This window comes from Serinus canaria, chromosome 6 (genome assembly GCF_022539315.1).
Source record: "Serinus canaria isolate serCan28SL12 chromosome 6, serCan2020, whole genome shotgun sequence".
Lineage (NCBI taxonomy): Eukaryota > Metazoa > Chordata > Aves > Passeriformes > Fringillidae > Serinus > Serinus canaria.
Genome location: NC_066320.1, coordinates 19,774,934 through 19,793,396, shown reverse-complemented (window position 1 = coordinate 19,793,396; position 18,463 = coordinate 19,774,934). Strand labels below are relative to the sequence as shown.

At 38.9% G+C, this 18,463-nt stretch overlaps 1 protein-coding gene across 6 annotated transcripts in view; it reads right to left on the bottom strand.

The window, feature by feature from the left end:
• Nucleotides 1-18,336, bottom strand: part of CPEB3 (cytoplasmic polyadenylation element binding protein 3) — a 79,783-nt gene extending 61,447 nt beyond the window's left edge. For 2 of the 6 annotated variants that reach the window (XM_050976007.1, XM_050976008.1), the window contains exons 1-2: nucleotides 10,593-10,672; nucleotides 9,343-10,250 (exon numbers count right to left, since the gene is read on the bottom strand). In XM_050976007.1, the coding sequence (XP_050831964.1) occupies nucleotides 9,343-10,250; nucleotides 10,593-10,671 (987 nt within the window). In that variant the 5' untranslated portion in view covers nucleotide 10,672. Of the gene's footprint in view, nucleotides 1-6,046; nucleotides 6,456-6,925; nucleotides 7,032-9,342; nucleotides 10,251-10,477; nucleotides 10,673-18,240 lie in introns of those variants that run through there. The other 4 variants (XM_030240889.2, XM_050976009.1, XM_050976010.1 and 1 more) reach the window with 4 other exon arrangements.
• Between the last annotated feature and the right edge of the window lie 127 nt (nucleotides 18,337-18,463).

Sequence of the window (18,463 nt, the reverse complement as noted above, 5' to 3'; positions counted from 1 at the left end):
TTTGGTTGGGTTTTTTTTTGGTTTTTGTTTTTTTTTTTTTGCACAGGGTAGTAAAAACTGACAGGCATCTTAAGAAAATATTGCTACAAGGAAAGAACCAGGATGTTCAGCCACTTACGCATATTCAGGGAAATTGTAAGAAAGTTGGCAGGAATACCATGGACAACAAGTGTCTAGAAAAAGTTTAGTAAGACACAGAAAAAAAAAAAATAAAACACCAGAAGTCAGGAGAAAATAATGTAGCCTCCATAACTGCTCTTCACATTCATAGAGGAAAACCAGGTAAACAAGGGTAAACAGAGATGACAGATAAATAGGAAGAGAAAGCAATATCATCTATCCAACTCAGTAACTGATGAGGAGCATGGCAACATCGTAATCAAAAGGAACCAGAGTCAGTAAGGCCTTCAGTGGAACTACTAAAGCTAGTCCAACTCACCATGTCAGCACTGTGTACATCTGACCAGCAAAATAAAAATGAAAGAACTGCAATAACTGAAGCAGGATATGAAACTATAGATGACAAACACTGTTTCTAGTTTTTATGACTGAAATTCAAGGATTTTGTCTCTTACGAAGCACAATGCAGAAATAATGTAGCATTATGCATTATTGACACAATACCTTGGAAAAGGTGATTCCTGCTTCCTGAAAGAATAGGATATGGCTGATCTGACAAGGACTTCCACAGAGCATTTCACATGCTGCTACAGACAAAGTAACCACATAAATGGAGACAAAAAAGTAACCAGTGCAATTGAGGTAAGAAAGAAAATGTCGAAACTGGAAAGAACTGCTAGTGATCAACAGAATCTGGTAAAGAAGTGTGCATAATGCAGTTTCTCAAGGGCAAATCTTGAGACCAGTTTCGTTGAGATCACTTGAGACACTTGAAATGAGTAATGTTGGTTATTAAAGTAGAAACATAATAATAATATTTACAAGACATCATCAACCCAGAAGAGATAAGCTCATCATACAAGAAGAGCTGAAGAACTGCAGCAAAGCAGACTGATATTTAATAGCACTAACTACTAGGTCATGACCTCAAGAATTCAATCTTCGCCATAAAGTAGGACCTCATCAATCAGTGAGAGTGACACATAAAAATACAGGAGTTTTTTAGTTGATTTCTTGACAATTATAAACCACAAATACAAATGTCATGTGTGAAAAGGTAAACAAAATTGTAGGTTGTATGTATGACTGTATTCATAAAAAAAGCTCTTTTCATTGTGTTTGTCCTTTTAAATTGATTTCCCTTGCTCTACATGTCCAGTGGAGTCAAGGACTGAGCTATATTTTGAGACATTCACCAGTTCAAGTTTATATTCAAACAAAGCTACTGTGCAAGCAAAATAATTTGCAAGAAAACTTTCCAGTTCCTATACAAAAGTGAAGCCTCTAAAGAAACCTGTAAAATTTACTACAATCCATTTTCAAGTAGTTTTGAATGGCATACACAACAGCAGGACTTCTCCTTTGCCTAGCAAGAAAAGAATGTTATATAAGTAATCTACTAGTTTGTAAAATCATGTCAGAAGAGTGTGTTTCTGCTTAGACAAGGGAGGTGAGACTCTGCAGAAACTTGCATCAAAACATCACCTGTAAAATCTGCTGAGAATTATGGCTGATTTTTTTTTTTACTCAGAAGTCACAAGTACAACTTCACTTATTAGCAGCCAAAAGTTGCAGGAGCCACCTACCTGAGGACCCTTATCACTAAATGTTGAATCTGGTCCAAATTTTCAAGATTTTATTTGCAGAAATTCTCATCCACAGAAAGTGCATGGGTGTATTGTCGTGCTGCATTGCCATATTTGAAAATGCCACAGCTCCCCTTCCATTCTGTACTATAAAAGTCCTACTTTTTCTTGTTCCTGACTTTTGTTTCCTCTACTCTCTTGTTCTTAGTCTTCCTGCTACACAGTCAGCTGCTACTTCAGGCTTTTTGAGTTTTAAGAAAAACCCTTTCAGTTACTGTCAGAGGTCTCACTGTTCTCAATTTTTTTTTCCAATTGTCACAGAAAGAAACAATATGAACCTGGAGAGAATACACGAGCAAGAGAATTCTTTAGTGAGGTGAAATCATTAGGTCAGACTGTTGTGGGTGTCATGATTAAAACTAGAAGTTATCTTTATAAGTAATTTTTAAAAAATCAAACCCACAAAGTGTGCTATAAACATTTAACACACTTGGTTATTACACACCTTAACATTTGCTAAGCACATCAATAGATGACATTAGATTTGCTTATAAGCCATCTGTTAACATGCTAACAACCAGTTAATACATAAATAACTTGTTAACCCTTTACAAATGTTAAGGTCATGTAGTAAATGGGAGTAACACTAGCTACCTCCATGTTAATTCATTAATGCTTTTAACACATCTCTTTCACAAAGCAAGATAGTTCAGCAGAATGAAGCAGCAACTTTCAACAAGGAATTAGGAAATTTTCATTTAATCCAAAACAACATTTAACCACTCAAGTGTTTTAAAGGAAAATGTTTGCTCTGTTTAATTCAGCAATTTTGAGAAGAAGCTACAATTCCAAAGATTTTCTTTAGGAAATGAGTCTTGCAAAAAAGAGCCTCACTCAGAGAATAAAACCCAGAGAGCTTTGGTGGGTGAATTTCTTTGTTGTCTGACATTTCTCATTAAATGATCAGCTTTAAGTTGCCTACAGTGTTGCCAAAAATAACTTTTTAGGATGAATCTTTTTAAGCTGAGCACCTTCACAATAATTCTACATCGGAAAGGTGAATTTCACCAGAACATCCATTTATGACTATGACATAAAGTCATATATAAAAAGTCCATGAAAAAGCCATAATGAATGCTTTTCTCATTTATGTCAGAAGGGGTTCTTTGTCAAACTGTGTGAAAATCCATCCTAAGTCATAGATTTTCTAAGCTCGGTTTGGGTACAGGGAAAGAAATCAGGTCTGCTTGTTCAGACTAACTTATCACTTGGTTAAAATGTCTAAATTTCTAGAATTCAGAACTTCTAGCCAGTATTTCTGAAAATTCCATTCTCCCTGAATTTGATTAAACCTACTTTTAAAACCCCTCATGCAATTAATTTTGCACAGGACTAAGTGAGCACAACTACAGGGATTTATTGGGCTTTCCTCTGTAACCTGAAGCTTTGACACAGAAAGTGGAATAGGGGAGGCCAACTCAAATGAGAAGCCTCATTGAAAAAAAGAATCAAAATTCAGGAACAGGAAGAAATAGATGTTTGAAAGCAGCTGAACAGTTCAAGGGTGGGTAACACAAAGAAAACGGGCCATGCCCATTGACACCTACTGACAGTGCTCTGTACACATAATTTTCATTAACTTTGTAAAACCAAGAACAAAGAACTATGGAGTTGATCAAAAGATTCTTAACTTGGGTGATCAATCATGTGAAGTTTATCATTCTAACATGCAACAGAATCTGTGGTTTTGCTTAAGTAGTTTATTTGGCTCCAGGAATTTAAAAGAAAACTGTAGCAAATTCTCGCAAACTGAAAAAAAAAATTAGGAAGAGCAGGAGTAATTCTCCAAAATCTTGAAGATGCACAGAGAAAAATGGACACAGTTGAAGGAAAAATTGGCATCAAAGCAATTAAATATTTTGCTTCTTTTCTCTTCCCTGATGAAAAATTCTTAATTCCTGAGTATTTGCTATGTAGCATGAACTGACAACAAATTGGTTCCTGTGGAAGTTTTCTTCATTTTTTCATGCCTAATTTGAGATCCACACAAACAGCAAACTTAAGAGACTGCAGTGGATGTTCTGTGTTCAAAGACCTATTTTCTAAATATTTCAGAAAAAACCTATGATTTTTTAGTCTTAGATTAAACATTGAGAAGAAATTAATTTCCCAAACTCTGTGAACCTTATTTACCTCTATAGAATGGACTTCACATCATCCCTTCTAACACTGTTGTGACAAAGCAGATCAGGATCTATCCTGATTGTCACAGTGCTTCTCTCCTGTAGGATCTTAGAAAAATTGACTACTCTATCTCTGGAATGAGCTTGAGAAACAGGCAATAAAGGGATAAAGCCACTTTTCCACAACAAGGAGGAAAAGGAAGACATTAATTAATTGTGATTTTCAAATCTACTCGTAGCTTTTAGGAAAAGACGGAATCATATAACTGAAACTTAAGGAAATGAAAATGTTGACCAAGTCTGAACAAACACAAGCAAAGTTTCTTTTCTCAACTTGCATTTTTAAAATTCTAAAATTTACACATAATAATAAAATGATTACACAAATGAAGAGGTAATTCTGTTACATTCTTCTAACTACTGAGTCAACTGGTTAGTACCAGCGTGTGCAGCATTCTAACAACTGCTTAAAAGTAATGCTTTTGTGAAACATGGAAAAATTAGATTAAAAAAAAATGAAACAGAACATGGCAGTGCTACCCTAAATTTAGGTAAGAACATACAAGATATCAGAATAGCCCAAAAACTGTGAAGTCTAAAACAGAAGCAAAATTCAGATGAGTTCTGTTTAAGGTAAGATCACTTTTGAACTTTAGGCTAAACAGTGCTAGATTTTAGCTTCCCCTTAGTATAGGTCTGCTAGAAATTACTCCTGAGTGACCTTCATGAAAGGAGAGCTATTTTACCAACTGGTAACAAATGGAAATCTTCATCATTCACTCAGCAAACTCTTTTTCCTTGAAGAACCACTGGAACCTGAAAACACTACTTTTCCAGGTCTCTCTTCCTCTTACATTCCTTTCACAAAAGCAGTCTAAGCAAATAGATGAAAACTGGGAGAGATGATCCAAGAAAGGAAATAGCAAAATGAACTCTATGCTCTTCCCCTTCCCTTCTACTGTTCCTCTCAAAGACAAATAAATCCTCTATCAAATTTTTAAGACAGAATTGTTGATTCACTGTTTGATATTAATACCATTAATGTTTTTAAGGAAGTCCTATCTATGTACAGAGTTGATCAGAACATCAGCTGTGTACTGAACTCAGACCTTTGCTCTACCTTCACTAACTCTGACAGATTAACTATGATTGATTACTTAAAATCAAAACTCTGATCAATATGTAATCAGTGCTCAACCATCATACTTTGACTATAAAACAGTCATGTGCTTCTTTTTCCTTGTACCATTACTATGTTTTAGTTAATTTGAACATGCAGACATTAACCATGCCAAGAAGCTAGAGCCCCGAATGACAAATTTAGACTAAAGAAATACGTTTTAAAAATTTATCTTTAAATAGACTTATCGCATAGTTGCATTCAACTATTTCTGACTGAAAAAACCCTCTAGATTCAAAAAATGTTTTTAAACTTAGTCACCAGAGTGTATCAGCCAGTAAAACTCCTTACTCATAAACACAGAACTTTACTTGTTACGCTCATAAATGTTCCAATATTTAAACTCTACATTTATACACATATATGCACTTATATTTAAACACAAACTCATTGCATGTTAGAATTGGCATTTTGTTTAAGTATGAAATATTGAAGTTAAATAAAAATTCCTCAATAGGTTATAATTTTATCTGGTCCAGACTAATTCTAATTGAAAACAATGAAGAAAAAAACACCACTCCAAAACACTTCCCCAAAAATCCTTTCTCAGTCTCCCTGCAAAAGATAGCATGTTAAAACTATCTTTATACACAATAAACAGCACCTTTTTTATTTCTGTTAGAGAAATATTTATCAGTAAAGCTGCCAAGAATGGTTTGATGCATGCCAGAATCTTCAGAGCACAAACTGCAATGCATTTTTTGTTTCTAAAGAACATTACTTGGAAAATGGCAAAACTCAGCACAGTTTCTGGAAAATTGTTACAGTGCTGCTATAATTACAAATCCACAAGGTAGACACACTTAATTAGAATACTTGTCTGCAAACATTTAATTATTTCTCTATCTTCCCTGCAAAGAGAATTTCTTATCCTTGCCTCCAAGGGTCTATTTCAGGCACTATCAATCCTCCTAACCCCACAAGCTGTGTCCCAATATCTTCACATGGCCCAAAGCCAAAAGAAATACACCATTTACCTGAGACAAGTAAAGGGAAAGAGAAGCAGGAGATGACAACAGTCCTGTACAAGCCCCACCACTCTGTTGGAAAATGGGACTAAGCCAGTGCCAGCCTCAAATGCCAGAGCTGAGGATCACCTAACATAATAGCAAACACGACTGCTTGCCACACGACAGTCAGAGACCCTGCACCTGAACCACTCAGAAGGCAAAAAATATTCAGAAGAACAAACTGGCCATGTTTTTGTATTTCCTCTCTGGCCTAGTTCCACACCTGCTCCCATAATCTCATCTCCAACTCTTACTTGCTACATTACATTTCATTCCAGACTGATCACTTTTTTCCTTTCAACTATCAGCTTTCTATCTCCATTTTTTAAATATATACATTGCAATTGACTTTTCCTAGTAAGTGTATGAATGTAGTGTCCCTCAAGGTATTTTAGCGGCCTTTCCACACCAATCATAAGGCAAACACCAGCAGAGTTCCCACCAAGTCATATTTTAAATATCCTGATATCTTCTGCAGCACAACTGCTTGGGACAGACACCAACTGGTTTTGACATATAAGATTACTCAAATTAAGGGATGAAAATATGTAGCATATCACTTTACATACATGTCTTAAGAGAAATATTTTCAAATTGAACATTTTTTCCTAGAAAAAATATATATCAATAGCTGAGTATCAACTATCTTCATATATTATAGACTCAGAACACAAATCTCAGTTACAGATCTTTTCTGATCAAAATTTGTGATCACTGCAAAGACCTGAACTACAAAACGGCTCTCCATGATGTTATTTCAAACAGTGAACATATTAATAGCTTTCTTCTTTCTTAGAAAGACTAATAATCCCAACATAAAATAACAGGTTAACACAAAGAACTTACTAATGTGCGTAAGTGTGTTGCTAAGAAGTTTACTGGAGGTATTTCTAAAGTTGCTCAAAACCACACAGTTACAGAGGGTGGCAGATGTAAACGGATAAACCTGCCAGAACTACTTATAGTGCTGACAAGCAGAACTTACTGTGTCAACATATTGCCCAATTTAGTGGTGGGGGGAAGAAGAAAAAAGACAACCCGAACCTTGGCAGCAAATATTAAACTCTTAGATAAATTTGAATTTTATTTTTATCAGAGCAACCAAACAGTTGCCTCCTACCAATAGTATGGTTTCAAGATGTCTTTGGCATTTTGTTAAGTATAGCAGCAATCAACAGTAACCCAGATTACAATTTTTAATAAGCAAAATTCAGCAGCTTGTATTAAAAAAAAAAAGGAGCCTAATAGGAAAAAAAATAGAAGTGTTCTGAGTCTCTGAAATCAGACTGTTACACCAGCTGGTGCTGAGAATAGCCTACGCATTTGCTTTCAGTTGAACATGAAAATACCAGGTTAAATCCACAGAGAAGAAAACAAGTTTCCAATTTACATATTGGCTAATACTTTAGTTTTTTTGAAACCTTAATTTCCAAATCAAAAGAACTTTTCTTTAAAAGCACTTAGCTATTTTTTTCCTTGTGATGAGTAAATATCTGCCAGTTTAATTTCTGACAATTTACAGTCACAATAATAAACTTCTGTATTCATTAAAAATGTATCTCACTAACCAAACCGCAGAAATAAGACCATTTACTGTTGCTTTCACTACTAATTGAAATATACCAAGATTTGTAATGTCTTACATGTAGACAATTCAGAATACTTGTAAATTGAAACACATTTCCCACTCCTAAAAAATGACTGGGAGCTATTAGCTTTTATGGTGCTGTGCTCTGTGCAACATAGTATTTACAGCAGGCATATTGTGTCTAAAGTGTAATCTTCCTCCAGCCTTCAGTGCTTCAGAGACATTAACCAGCAGCTCACCACAAGCCACTCCACCTTCATTTAGGGCAGCCAATAAAAAATTTGCAACTCTCCCTTTAAACAGAATGAAGCAGCAAAATGAAATTTCAGGGCTGACTGTAAGATGTCCTCTGAATAGGACTGGAAAGTGCATATATTTTACTTCAACAGTCTCCTAAAATAATGGGGGTGGGGATGCATTTTTTTTATTTCGATTTTTACTGTGTTTCTAAAACTAGGTGTCAATCTAAATGCTACTCTTATCAAACTGATAAGTTCAAGATGTTTGAGAGGTCATACTTTCTTGAGAAAACAACTACCTAAAGGGCAAGCATATATGAATGATTTAACTGTATTTCAAAGCAGAAAATTTTGACTTGTTGGACACCAAAACAGGTAACCTAGAAAAGGTCTGAGATTCACTTCACCTAGTATAGATATAAGTGCAAGTGCAAGCTCTGCTTTTTTCCAACTTAAAATGGATTTCACACCATGACAGGTCTCATTCTGCATTAAAATTGCAAATCTTCCATTTGGCCCAGTTTCAGCGGCAATTGATCTGCTTTGTCGTCATAGATTTAAAAAAAAACAGTGAAGGGCACTGCAGCTTTAAATATTTCAGAGCTATGTAGCTAGTAAATAGACTCCATTGCAATATGGCTCTGAAGGTCGTGTCCTATTGTCTCTTTTCTCTGCAAATATTCTGAACAGCATAAAATGGTTTATTTTATACGATACTTTCCTGCCATTTCTAAATCATGTCAATTGTATTAGGCATTTCCTTATTGGAATGGACAGATACGCCACTCTTTCCATACACACCCACGCTGCTTCGAGATGTATTCAAAACGTCCACTGTGAATATAACAGCAGGGTGGACGTATTAGATGTACACAGCTTTTCATATGGATGCCTTATGTGAACGGATTCCCCGTTAAATCCCACCTCAACATAAGGACAATTAGCTATTGCAATGGTGATAAAATAATTAACTGAATTTCAGGTCAAGAAGCATCTCTGGTTAAAATTAACAGCCCAGTTAGAAAATTGAACCAGCAATTTCAACATCTCAGCTTTCTCACATATGGGAGAATAGGAAAAAAAATTCTAACACAGCACCAAGGGAACGTAGTCTGCCGAACCTGTTTTTCATGAAGGCTACTACCTTTCAGAGATACTAAAAAAGACCAAAAAACAACAACAACAAAAAAATCCCCATACACCACATTTAACAATAAGTTACAAGAAAAATAAGATTTTAAACTTTAAGGTAGAATTGGAAATCTTTGTGTATGCACTCCCTAGGTTCAACCCCACTTCTCCCATGTAAGGTGACTATTTAGTGAAAACATGAGTTATGGAGATGCCACTCAGAACAGTCACACGAAACACAGCCCTACAAAAACCAGAAATCTGTGATAGCTGTCATCACGCAGAAGGTGCATGTAGTCATTTACCTGAAAAGGCAACAGATTGTTGCCATTGTCCGTCCTGAACGTGTTGTCTTCCATCCAGGATTTGGGGGTTAAGGGTGCAGCCCGTGGGAACTTCGGAGGGGCAATGACATTGCTGGAGAAGGGTTTTTTAAGGGGTGAAATGGGATTGAGGGGGGAGGGCACGCCGACTCCCACACCCACGCCAACCCCCACTCCAACTGCCCTTCGAGGGTCCCTACCAGCCTGCAGCCCACCCCAAGGGTTGGAAGGTGTACTCCAAGCTGCGTTTTGATGGTTATTCCAGCTGGAGGAGGAAGAAGAAGAGGCAGAGGAGGAAGACGGTTTGCTGGTCATGATGGGCTGATGGCTGTAAGCAGCATTTCTCTGGGCGAAAGGTGCCTGGTTAGGACTCACAGGTGACCTCCGCTGCTGCTGCTGCTGAGCTTGCTGCTGCTGCTGCTGATGTTGGTGGTGTTGAGTCTGAGCTAGGCCAATCTGAGGTGAGAAAGTGCCACCAAATACAGGGTTGACATGGTGTGGAAAATTCTGGAAAAGCATTGTCCCATTGACTGGAGTAATCCCTTGGAAAAAGCTATCATCCACCGTGTTTGTGGTCCCTGTAGACCAGGTGCTGCCAAACGAGGGAGATAAGGAGGTGCCGGCTGCAGGTTCTTGTTGAGGCTGGTGAAAGCTCAAGCCAGGCAAAATGGGAGACTCCATCTGCATCTTCTCCTTGCTATTTTGGGAAGGAGCCGATGTGCCGATACTAGTCACTGAACTGTTGTCTTCTGATTTGGGTGTCTCCGACGAGATGGGTGTAGAGGGGGCTTCTGCTGAGTTTGGATCTTGCTGCTGCTGCTGCTGCCGCTGCTGCTGGGGCTGGGCTTTGCTTTTGTCCATCAGTAAATCATCCTGCATGGTTTGCGCAGCTGAAACAGTAGGGGAAAAAACCACAAAGACAGATTATTAACATTGTCATTCATACCACAAGCCAGTCTGTTTTAATCATTTGCCAGCCAAAAATCTCGTCCTATTGCTAGTACTACGCTACAGCATATTGCAAGGCAAACCCGTAATCTTCCCCCTCCCCCATTTAGGAATATGTAACCTTTGATCGTGCTAGATTGCCCTTAAAATATTTTTTAAGATGCTTCACCCTTTTTGATGCCTTGTTTCCCTTCAGTCTAAATGAGAGATGTGCTTATAGGGCAGAGATATACAGCAATTTCGCCACGTCTCTTTTCTCTTACACCGGAACTCAGAGCTCTCACCCTGCAATGAGAAACTGATTCTGGTTCCTGTTTTTCCAAGCACCCTCCTCCTCCACCTCCTCCCCCTGGTTATTTGCATACGTCAATAAATACTGCTGCGTCCTTCAGCAAGGTTAAAAAGACACCAGTCTTCGCTCTTCTCCACCCCCTTTTCTATTAGGGGACCTTTAAAGGAGCCGGGTACCGATTTTCCTTAATTAACAAGCAAGCTCGCAGTGACTGAGGTTTATCAGAGCTAAGGCGCACAGGGACGCTCGCTGATACGGGAGCGGCTCCTCGCTGCACAATCGCTTCCTGCCCGCTCCCTGCGCCCAGCCCGCGCCGGCTCCGGGCAGCCGAGGCGATGGCACAGCCGGGAAGGGGGGCCGGGGGGCGGAGACACTCCGCGTACAAAGCCACCGATGGGTGTCAGGTTTGCCTTCGGTGACCTTACGATCTCTCCGCGTAAAACGCTATTTTACATCAAAGCAGTCCTTTACTTGAAGGTATAGCTATCTACTCGCTCTATTTATATACATACCCGCTCTATTTATACACATACATATGAAATCATCGGTGATTTCTCCATTAGAAAACCGTAAAGTCAAAATGAACAGACCGGGGAGGTATAAATAGACTATGATCTTTCTAATGCTTTCAAATGAAATATAAAACCAGCGAAAATCGAAATATTTACAATATAGACAGGCTGCATGTTGAAAATCATCTTTACATGCACAAGACAAAGACTAGTGATGCAAATTATTTGCTAAATCAATACATAAGTTTAAACTTCAGAAAGGAAATGTATGTGGAATGGTTGAGGCTTATATCTGCTAAAAAGGTGTTCCATATAAAACAGGGCAGATCATGTAATTTTATGATTTTTGAGACCCAGTAGTACTAATACAATACAGACATCAATGAACAGCAATTGTATAAAATCACAACAGGAACCTCCATATTTTGCAGGCTTTTAGTCAATTGAGGAGATAATTCTAAATCTCAAAAGTATTTTAAATGAGCCCCAAATCACTTACTTTAATTAACTATGGCAAAGATGGCCATTGCTGAATATCTAAATGCATTGCTATTGAGTTAATCCTATGGCATTTACATGCCTAAGACTGCATTTTTTAGGATTGTTTTTGTAATGTAACAATGTAAAGCCAAATCAATTAACTGTTTAAGAAAGGTGGCAAAGTGTGAAACTGTCCTTTCTGACATCAAATGGTCCAGGTGTATCTTATATTTTTTGTTCTTTCCTTTAAGTATCTTCTGAGGCATGCACACACATTTTAGTTAAAATGAATTCCAGGAGAGGTTTCTGGTATCCAGTAAGTTACTGCTTATGCTCCCCCTGATTTACCAGTATGTAAAGCGAGCAGCAAGGCTTCCTGAGCAGACCATGCTGTGAGACAGCATTAAGCTCCTAAGGACGGGGTAAACCATTGCATCTGTTCCAGGCAGCACTGCTGCTGCTGGGAGTGCAGAAAACCTTGCAAGGCATTTTAAAGCAATACTGCAGTAAAGCACAATAGACCAAGCTCTGTCTGTGTAACTTTCCATTAGCTTCACTTCTACCCACATCACTATTACTCCTAAGGCTACATAAAACTACTGGTGACTCCACATCAGAGGGAGAAAGGGATTATGTGTATCCCTCTCCCCTGGGTCTGACCTATCAGTATAAAAATACATTTAGAGAAAAACACAGCAGCTGAAATGTTAAAATTCTGTCGTCAATAAAGTTATATTTAAATTAGTTAGTCACCAGTTTATCTATAGTGGCTAGTACAGCAGTTGCTTCAAATATGTACCTTGACTTAGCTAGCTGATTTTGAACTTTATCCTAAGGACTGTGATTCATATTCCCTTCCATATTGCTTCTTAAAGGCAAAAATCACTGTACCGTTCAACCCTCTTGTCAAGGTCAAGACCTTCCTTTAATGAATGAAGCCAGTCCAAATAAAAAAATACTGGTTAATAAATGACTTTGAAAGACAGGCCAGCCAATGTCTAATGTGGGACTAGTATTCAGTACTCTTGATTATTTGGTGTAAGTATTTGTACAAATTTACAATCCAGTACAGGAAACCTATATTCCCATAGCAATGCCAGATCCATTTGCATGCAGAACCCACGCGGCCAACACAGAAATGGTTAAGGAACAGTTACCTTTGGATTTTCTGTATTTAAAGATCAACAAAAGGACAGTATATTTATTTTCTTCTTTCGGGTTTGGTATATGTCAAATAGTCGACCAGTGTGGCAAAAGCACTTTGACAACTGGAAGCTTTCAGCGCATGCTCTCCCAAGGAATCATGGGGTTTGAAGTCTTACCGACAGCATTTCACTGCTGCTTCCTGAAAGGAAGAGAGCTCAAAGGAAAAAAATATATGTGCACACTCCCTCTTCCCAGGGAGAACTGCTGCAATCTGAATCATCGGCTCTGAGGAAATATCTGTCAGACTGAGCTGAAAGTGGCTAACTAAATATGAGCTTTTAAATAGTCTGATTTAGAAGCCAGATCAAATAGCCACCTATTCAGAACAACTGCTAGACAAAGAAATAGTTCCAGTATTTCCACACTTCCGTTACAAACTCCTAGCAGAAGAAATTAATTATAAGCCTATACCAGCTATAAAGTTTACAGCTATTACAAAGGAAATCGTGCCGTGTTGCTTAGCTGAAGAATATATTAAATAATCATGTGTCATAATATAATTTCTAAATACAGTCTGAAACTCAAATACAAATAGGTCAAGTAGGAAAATTTTAAAGGAAATCAAAATCAGTACATAGGTGAAAAGTTGTACTATTTGAACAGTTTCCAATTTTCAAGTTACAACTTTTTTATTACTGAGCTGTTACTACACTGAAAATTCCACAAAAAAAAAAAAAAAAAAAAAAAAAAAAAAAAAAAAAAAAGCTGCTCAAAAGAAAATCAAGGTGTGAATGTTAATATTTAACATTCCATCTATTCTGTACATGGTGGTGCCACACTTCACCTCCCTCCCTTCACTACCCACCATCTACATATCTCCAGCCTCCACATCAATACACAGCCTGACAGGAGTTTCTCTCATAAGATATTTATATAGTGATCATTACTGTAGGTCGGGTAAAATTTTCAGAATTTAATTCACTGGCACTTGGTGCTCTGTTTTGCACTAGTCCATGAATTATTCTGCATATTTATTCTGGGTAATTCATAATACTAATTATTCAGACCAAATAGTAATGCTCATAAGGAAATACATTGTTGAAATCAGAAGTGTGAAAATAACAGTGTTTAATAAAAGTGCAGGCTGATTTTGCAAGGATGAAATATGCATAGCTTTATGCATGAAAGAGAGATGACTAAAGCTGAGAAAGATAAATTAGGGCAGTTGAAAGTGAGTTGTTCTAACACTTATGTCTCTGCTTTCTGCACTCTGTTTATGTTGGACTGTATGGTCTGCCTGCCCTAAATCAACTCTGTAATTAAGAGTTTCTCAACACTTGCTCTAACCTGTTTGTGCTACTCTGAATCATTAAAGACAGTAAAACTGTTTTCTTACAGCAATAGAAAATGCTTAACTCAGTGAACTATCCCACCTCTCACAGGGCTGGCTGTAGGCATTCTATGCCCCTCCTTTATGTCCCTATTTACTTGTGGGTTATTGCTTTTTAGATGATTTGAGGATCCACATTCAAGGGACCACACTGTTTCTGTCAGTTCTTCCCAGGAGACAGTTTCACTTGATAGATCAATCATTAGAATAAGGAAAAGCACTTCAGAAGCAAAGAAAATCAAGATATAAAGACAGTTTTTGATCAACTAGCCACTAGAAGAAAACATATTTTTTTTTGTTTTGAGCAACCAACTCCCTCATAACTGGAAGTTAAAAGATAGTAACGACAGCTGAAACAGAACACAAGAGCTTATTTCAATCTGGTATAAGAATTACTTGACCTGGGCCTATTCCAAAGAAACAAATGTAAGAAAGGCCCAAAATAAGCCAAGTTAATTCAATTAACATTGTATAAGGTGTATTTTTATTTTAAGCAATTCATTATGAAGCAATTTAAGCCTCTTAAAGCCTCCTGTGACTAACAAACCATGTCAGTCTTTTTGACAGAAAGTGACTATTCCAACTAGGTTGAAGGTTAAAATGAAGTGTTACAGTACTGAAAAAACCCCAAGTTTTATTGTAGAAACATGTATTTCGATTTAGATTAGTTTCACTTTAGACTAATTGAAGGCTACTTTCTTTTAAAAAATGGAACCAAGTAAATGAAAACTACCTAACTGATGTTTTGATTTAATTTTAAATATTGCTATCATAGCAGATAACATTTAGAGTTGCCAAAATAGAATATTCCTATATTGTCAGGTTACTTAGCTTTGTTGTAAACAATGAATAATTTCTACAGTTTTAATACTGCCAGGTCAAAAGAACCATATTAAGGTACAGCTACTTCCATATTTGTCCTCTTTTCCAGGCCTCACTGGAATAGTCATATATACATATATATTCAATCTACCTCCATGTAATTCTTTCAGTACTTGCTTGTCAACTTCTTCATTAAGCTTAAATCTGTATAAATTTGTTATCAAACAATTTTGTATTTTTTAAAGTTTATATTTTGTAGTAAATCCAACAGCCAATTGTAGGGCTCTATTTTAAGCCCTAAATCACCTTATATTCGGTGATTTTCATTAAGTTCTGTACTTGCCTTCAACTGCGCAGTTTTACTTAATTTACTTAAAATGGCTGCTACCTCCAGTCAGTGTCTGGGAGCTGAGCCCTGGCAAAGCTCCAGGAAGAGCAGCCACTTTCCCTCACTCTGCTCTGGCCAAACAGAGCCTGCTCCCAGGAGAGTTCTCTCAGCTCAAATGCAGCCACTCACTGCCAGGTGCAGGTAAGAGATGACAGAGCAAGGCAGAGTGCAGCGAACATCAGAGAAATGGAAAGAAGAAACAAAGAAGGATCTATTAAGGGATGATATAGCAAGCAATAGTTTAAAAATGAAGACAAAATGCAAGAGGCAATCTGAGATTTACAGTGGAAATTGCCAATGCAAAAAAGGAAGCATAAAGAACAAAAAGCGGAAAGAAAATTAAAGAGAAAAGGGGGATGAGGGAGAGTGAAGGAAGAGATTGAAGGGAGAATAAAGCAAGCATTTAAACAGAGCAGCTGCATATCCAGTCTTGTTAAGGAGAATAGAGAAGGATAAAATGACAATTCTTGTTCTATCAAGGAGTAAGGAAGTGGGTTTTGACAAATTTAAAACCAGTTAGTTATATTTGTATTTTGGGATCACTCTTTGATTCTGTAAGGAGCAGAAAAAGAACACATACCCAAGCTGGCCAACAGTTTTCACAAATCAATTTTGGATTTCAGAATCTCTAAGCTATTTATGGGATGTTAAGGGGTCTACCTTTATAGAATGCTTTGGGTTGTAAGGGACCTTCAAAGCTCCTCTAGTCCAACCTCCCCGCAATGAGGGATGTCTTCAATCAGATCAGGTTGCTTAACCTGACCTTAAATGTTTCCAGGGATAAGGAATCCACCCTCTCTCTGGACAGCCTGTGTCAGTGCTTTACCACCCTCACAGTAAAAGATGTGTTCCTTATGTTTGATGCAAATCTACCGTCTTTTTAGTTTGAAACCACTAAAGCCTGTCCAATTATGCTTTTATGTATCCTATTACATTTTTATTTTTCATGTTTGGAAAAATTTAAATTAAAATTAAAAAAGTCCAAACTTGCTGCGTGTTCACTATTTGACCTGATATTCAAGTTTTGTTTATTCCAGTCTTGTCATACCTTCCTTTGCCAGTGGTAGAGCAAATTAGCCACTTTTGTTACAGATAGTTCTATAGCCTCAAATGGTAGCCAAGTGATCCTGGGTTCTAGTTCCATTTCTCCAGGTAAATATTCTTCACAGCTATTATTAGCCACTATGACCTTTATCATAAATGGCAGGCAACCAGCATATCCTTTCAACACCAGAGCAAAAATACAGAAACTACACAAACCACATACTCCTAGAAATAAAACCTGCTTCCCTCTTTCAATTTGTAACACTTGAGAATAAATAAAAAAAAAACCTAAGCTAGGCTAGCCTAGCTGTGCAATATGCTGGCCAATAGAGCTTAGTCTAGATCAAGAATAGGAACCAGAAACTCTTGATATCCAATATTGCTCTTACATGCCACGGACAGCTGTAATTGGGACAGTGTGTATTAGGATCTCTTCCAGGAGGTCATGCCCATGCGGTTTACTCAGGCCACTGTACATCCAACACTCCTCAGCAGTGGTAGCAACACTGAATTTTATGGTCCCAAAAATAAGAACAAAATATATTTTCTGGGAGAGGATGTCAATGCCTTCTTCCTATCTGTTTCTATACCTCTTGTAAGAAACATTTACAACTCTGTAAATACTTCAGCATTCCTCTTTATGATATTTGTAGTAATTAGAAAATAAACAACACCCTTAATATTATGCACATAATACTGCTTACAAGTCCAAGTCCTTTACATACATTTTGACAACACTTTTCTTTCCCCAAAGACTCTCAAAACCAGACTGATTTGTCCCTAGCTAACGCACCACAGTCAAAGAATCTGGTATATTCCCTAAACTTGCCTTCCTATTCCACCTGATGTCTGTTGTCACGTACATGCAAAAGCTTGATCTCAGTCAAGAACAGCTCTAGGTTGATGCAGCTGCACAGCTGCACCCAGGGCTTGGCCCTGTAAATTGCAACCTTGAACAGCAACTGCAGTGTAATTTACACAAGGTAGAGGAACTAGTTTCATATAGCAAATAAGCACTATTCTTTAAAAATATAACCTGAAAAGGAAAATTAAAAGCTGATTTTTACTAACTAATCTTTCCAAGAATCTGTCATGTCACAACAGCCTCTGGCAGGCTACTGCCTTTGCTTCGGGAGCACGATGTGAAGGCAGGAGACAAACACCCATGGTGGAGGTAATTGGAAAGGCAACTTCTTTCCAGCTACTATCCACCTCTTTGCTCTATAAAGGCTCTTCAGCTTCTAAATTTCCAATTTTCCAGATTGTGATGCTCTAACGACTTCTGAACATACAACAAATTCCAAGAACACCTTAGAAGGATTTTTTTCCCCCCATTTGGAAGCACACCAATAAAAAAGAGCTTTGCCATTACCACCGGCCGTGCCATCCCTCACCCCACTTGCACATAGAAACCAGTGGTCACCGGGCCTCCATCGAGCACCAAGTGCCACTTACAAGGGCGCTTGTCCTTGTCATCGACAACACCACCACTGAACGGATTCATTTCCCTTCCGCCGTTCCAGCCACCGCCTTTCTGCGCAGCCCGGTCGGGGCTGGAACCTGGCAAGGTCCGTCCGCCCTGAGGGCAGGTCGGGGCCCGGCGGCCGAGCAGAGGCGGGGGCCGCCTGCACCTGTTCGGCAGGGGAGGGAACGAGAGATGCTCCTGCCCGAGGGGGTCCCTGCGGGAGCGGAGAGGGGGCAGAGCAGGCTGCCCAGCCTCTCTCTCCTCCCTTCCCTCCCTCCCTCCACCCCTAAGTGGTCCCGGCCGGCGACGGGGGGCGGCAGGAGGGGCGGCAGCCGTCAGGCGCGGACCTTCCCCCCGCAGACCCCGCTCGGCCACCCCGCCGCGCTCCCGTACCTGCCCCGCGCGCGGAGCCGGGCAGCGACTGCGCGACGGCGGCGGCGAGGAGAGACATGGGCAGGGCAGGGGGAGCGCCCCGCCGGACCTTTAAACCCGCGCCGGCGGCGGGACTACAGCTCCCAGCGGCGGCAGGACTGCGGCGGGACCGCGGCGGGACTACGGCAGGACTACAGCTCCCAGCGCTCCCGGCGCTCCGGGCATGGGCTCGCGCTCCGCCCTT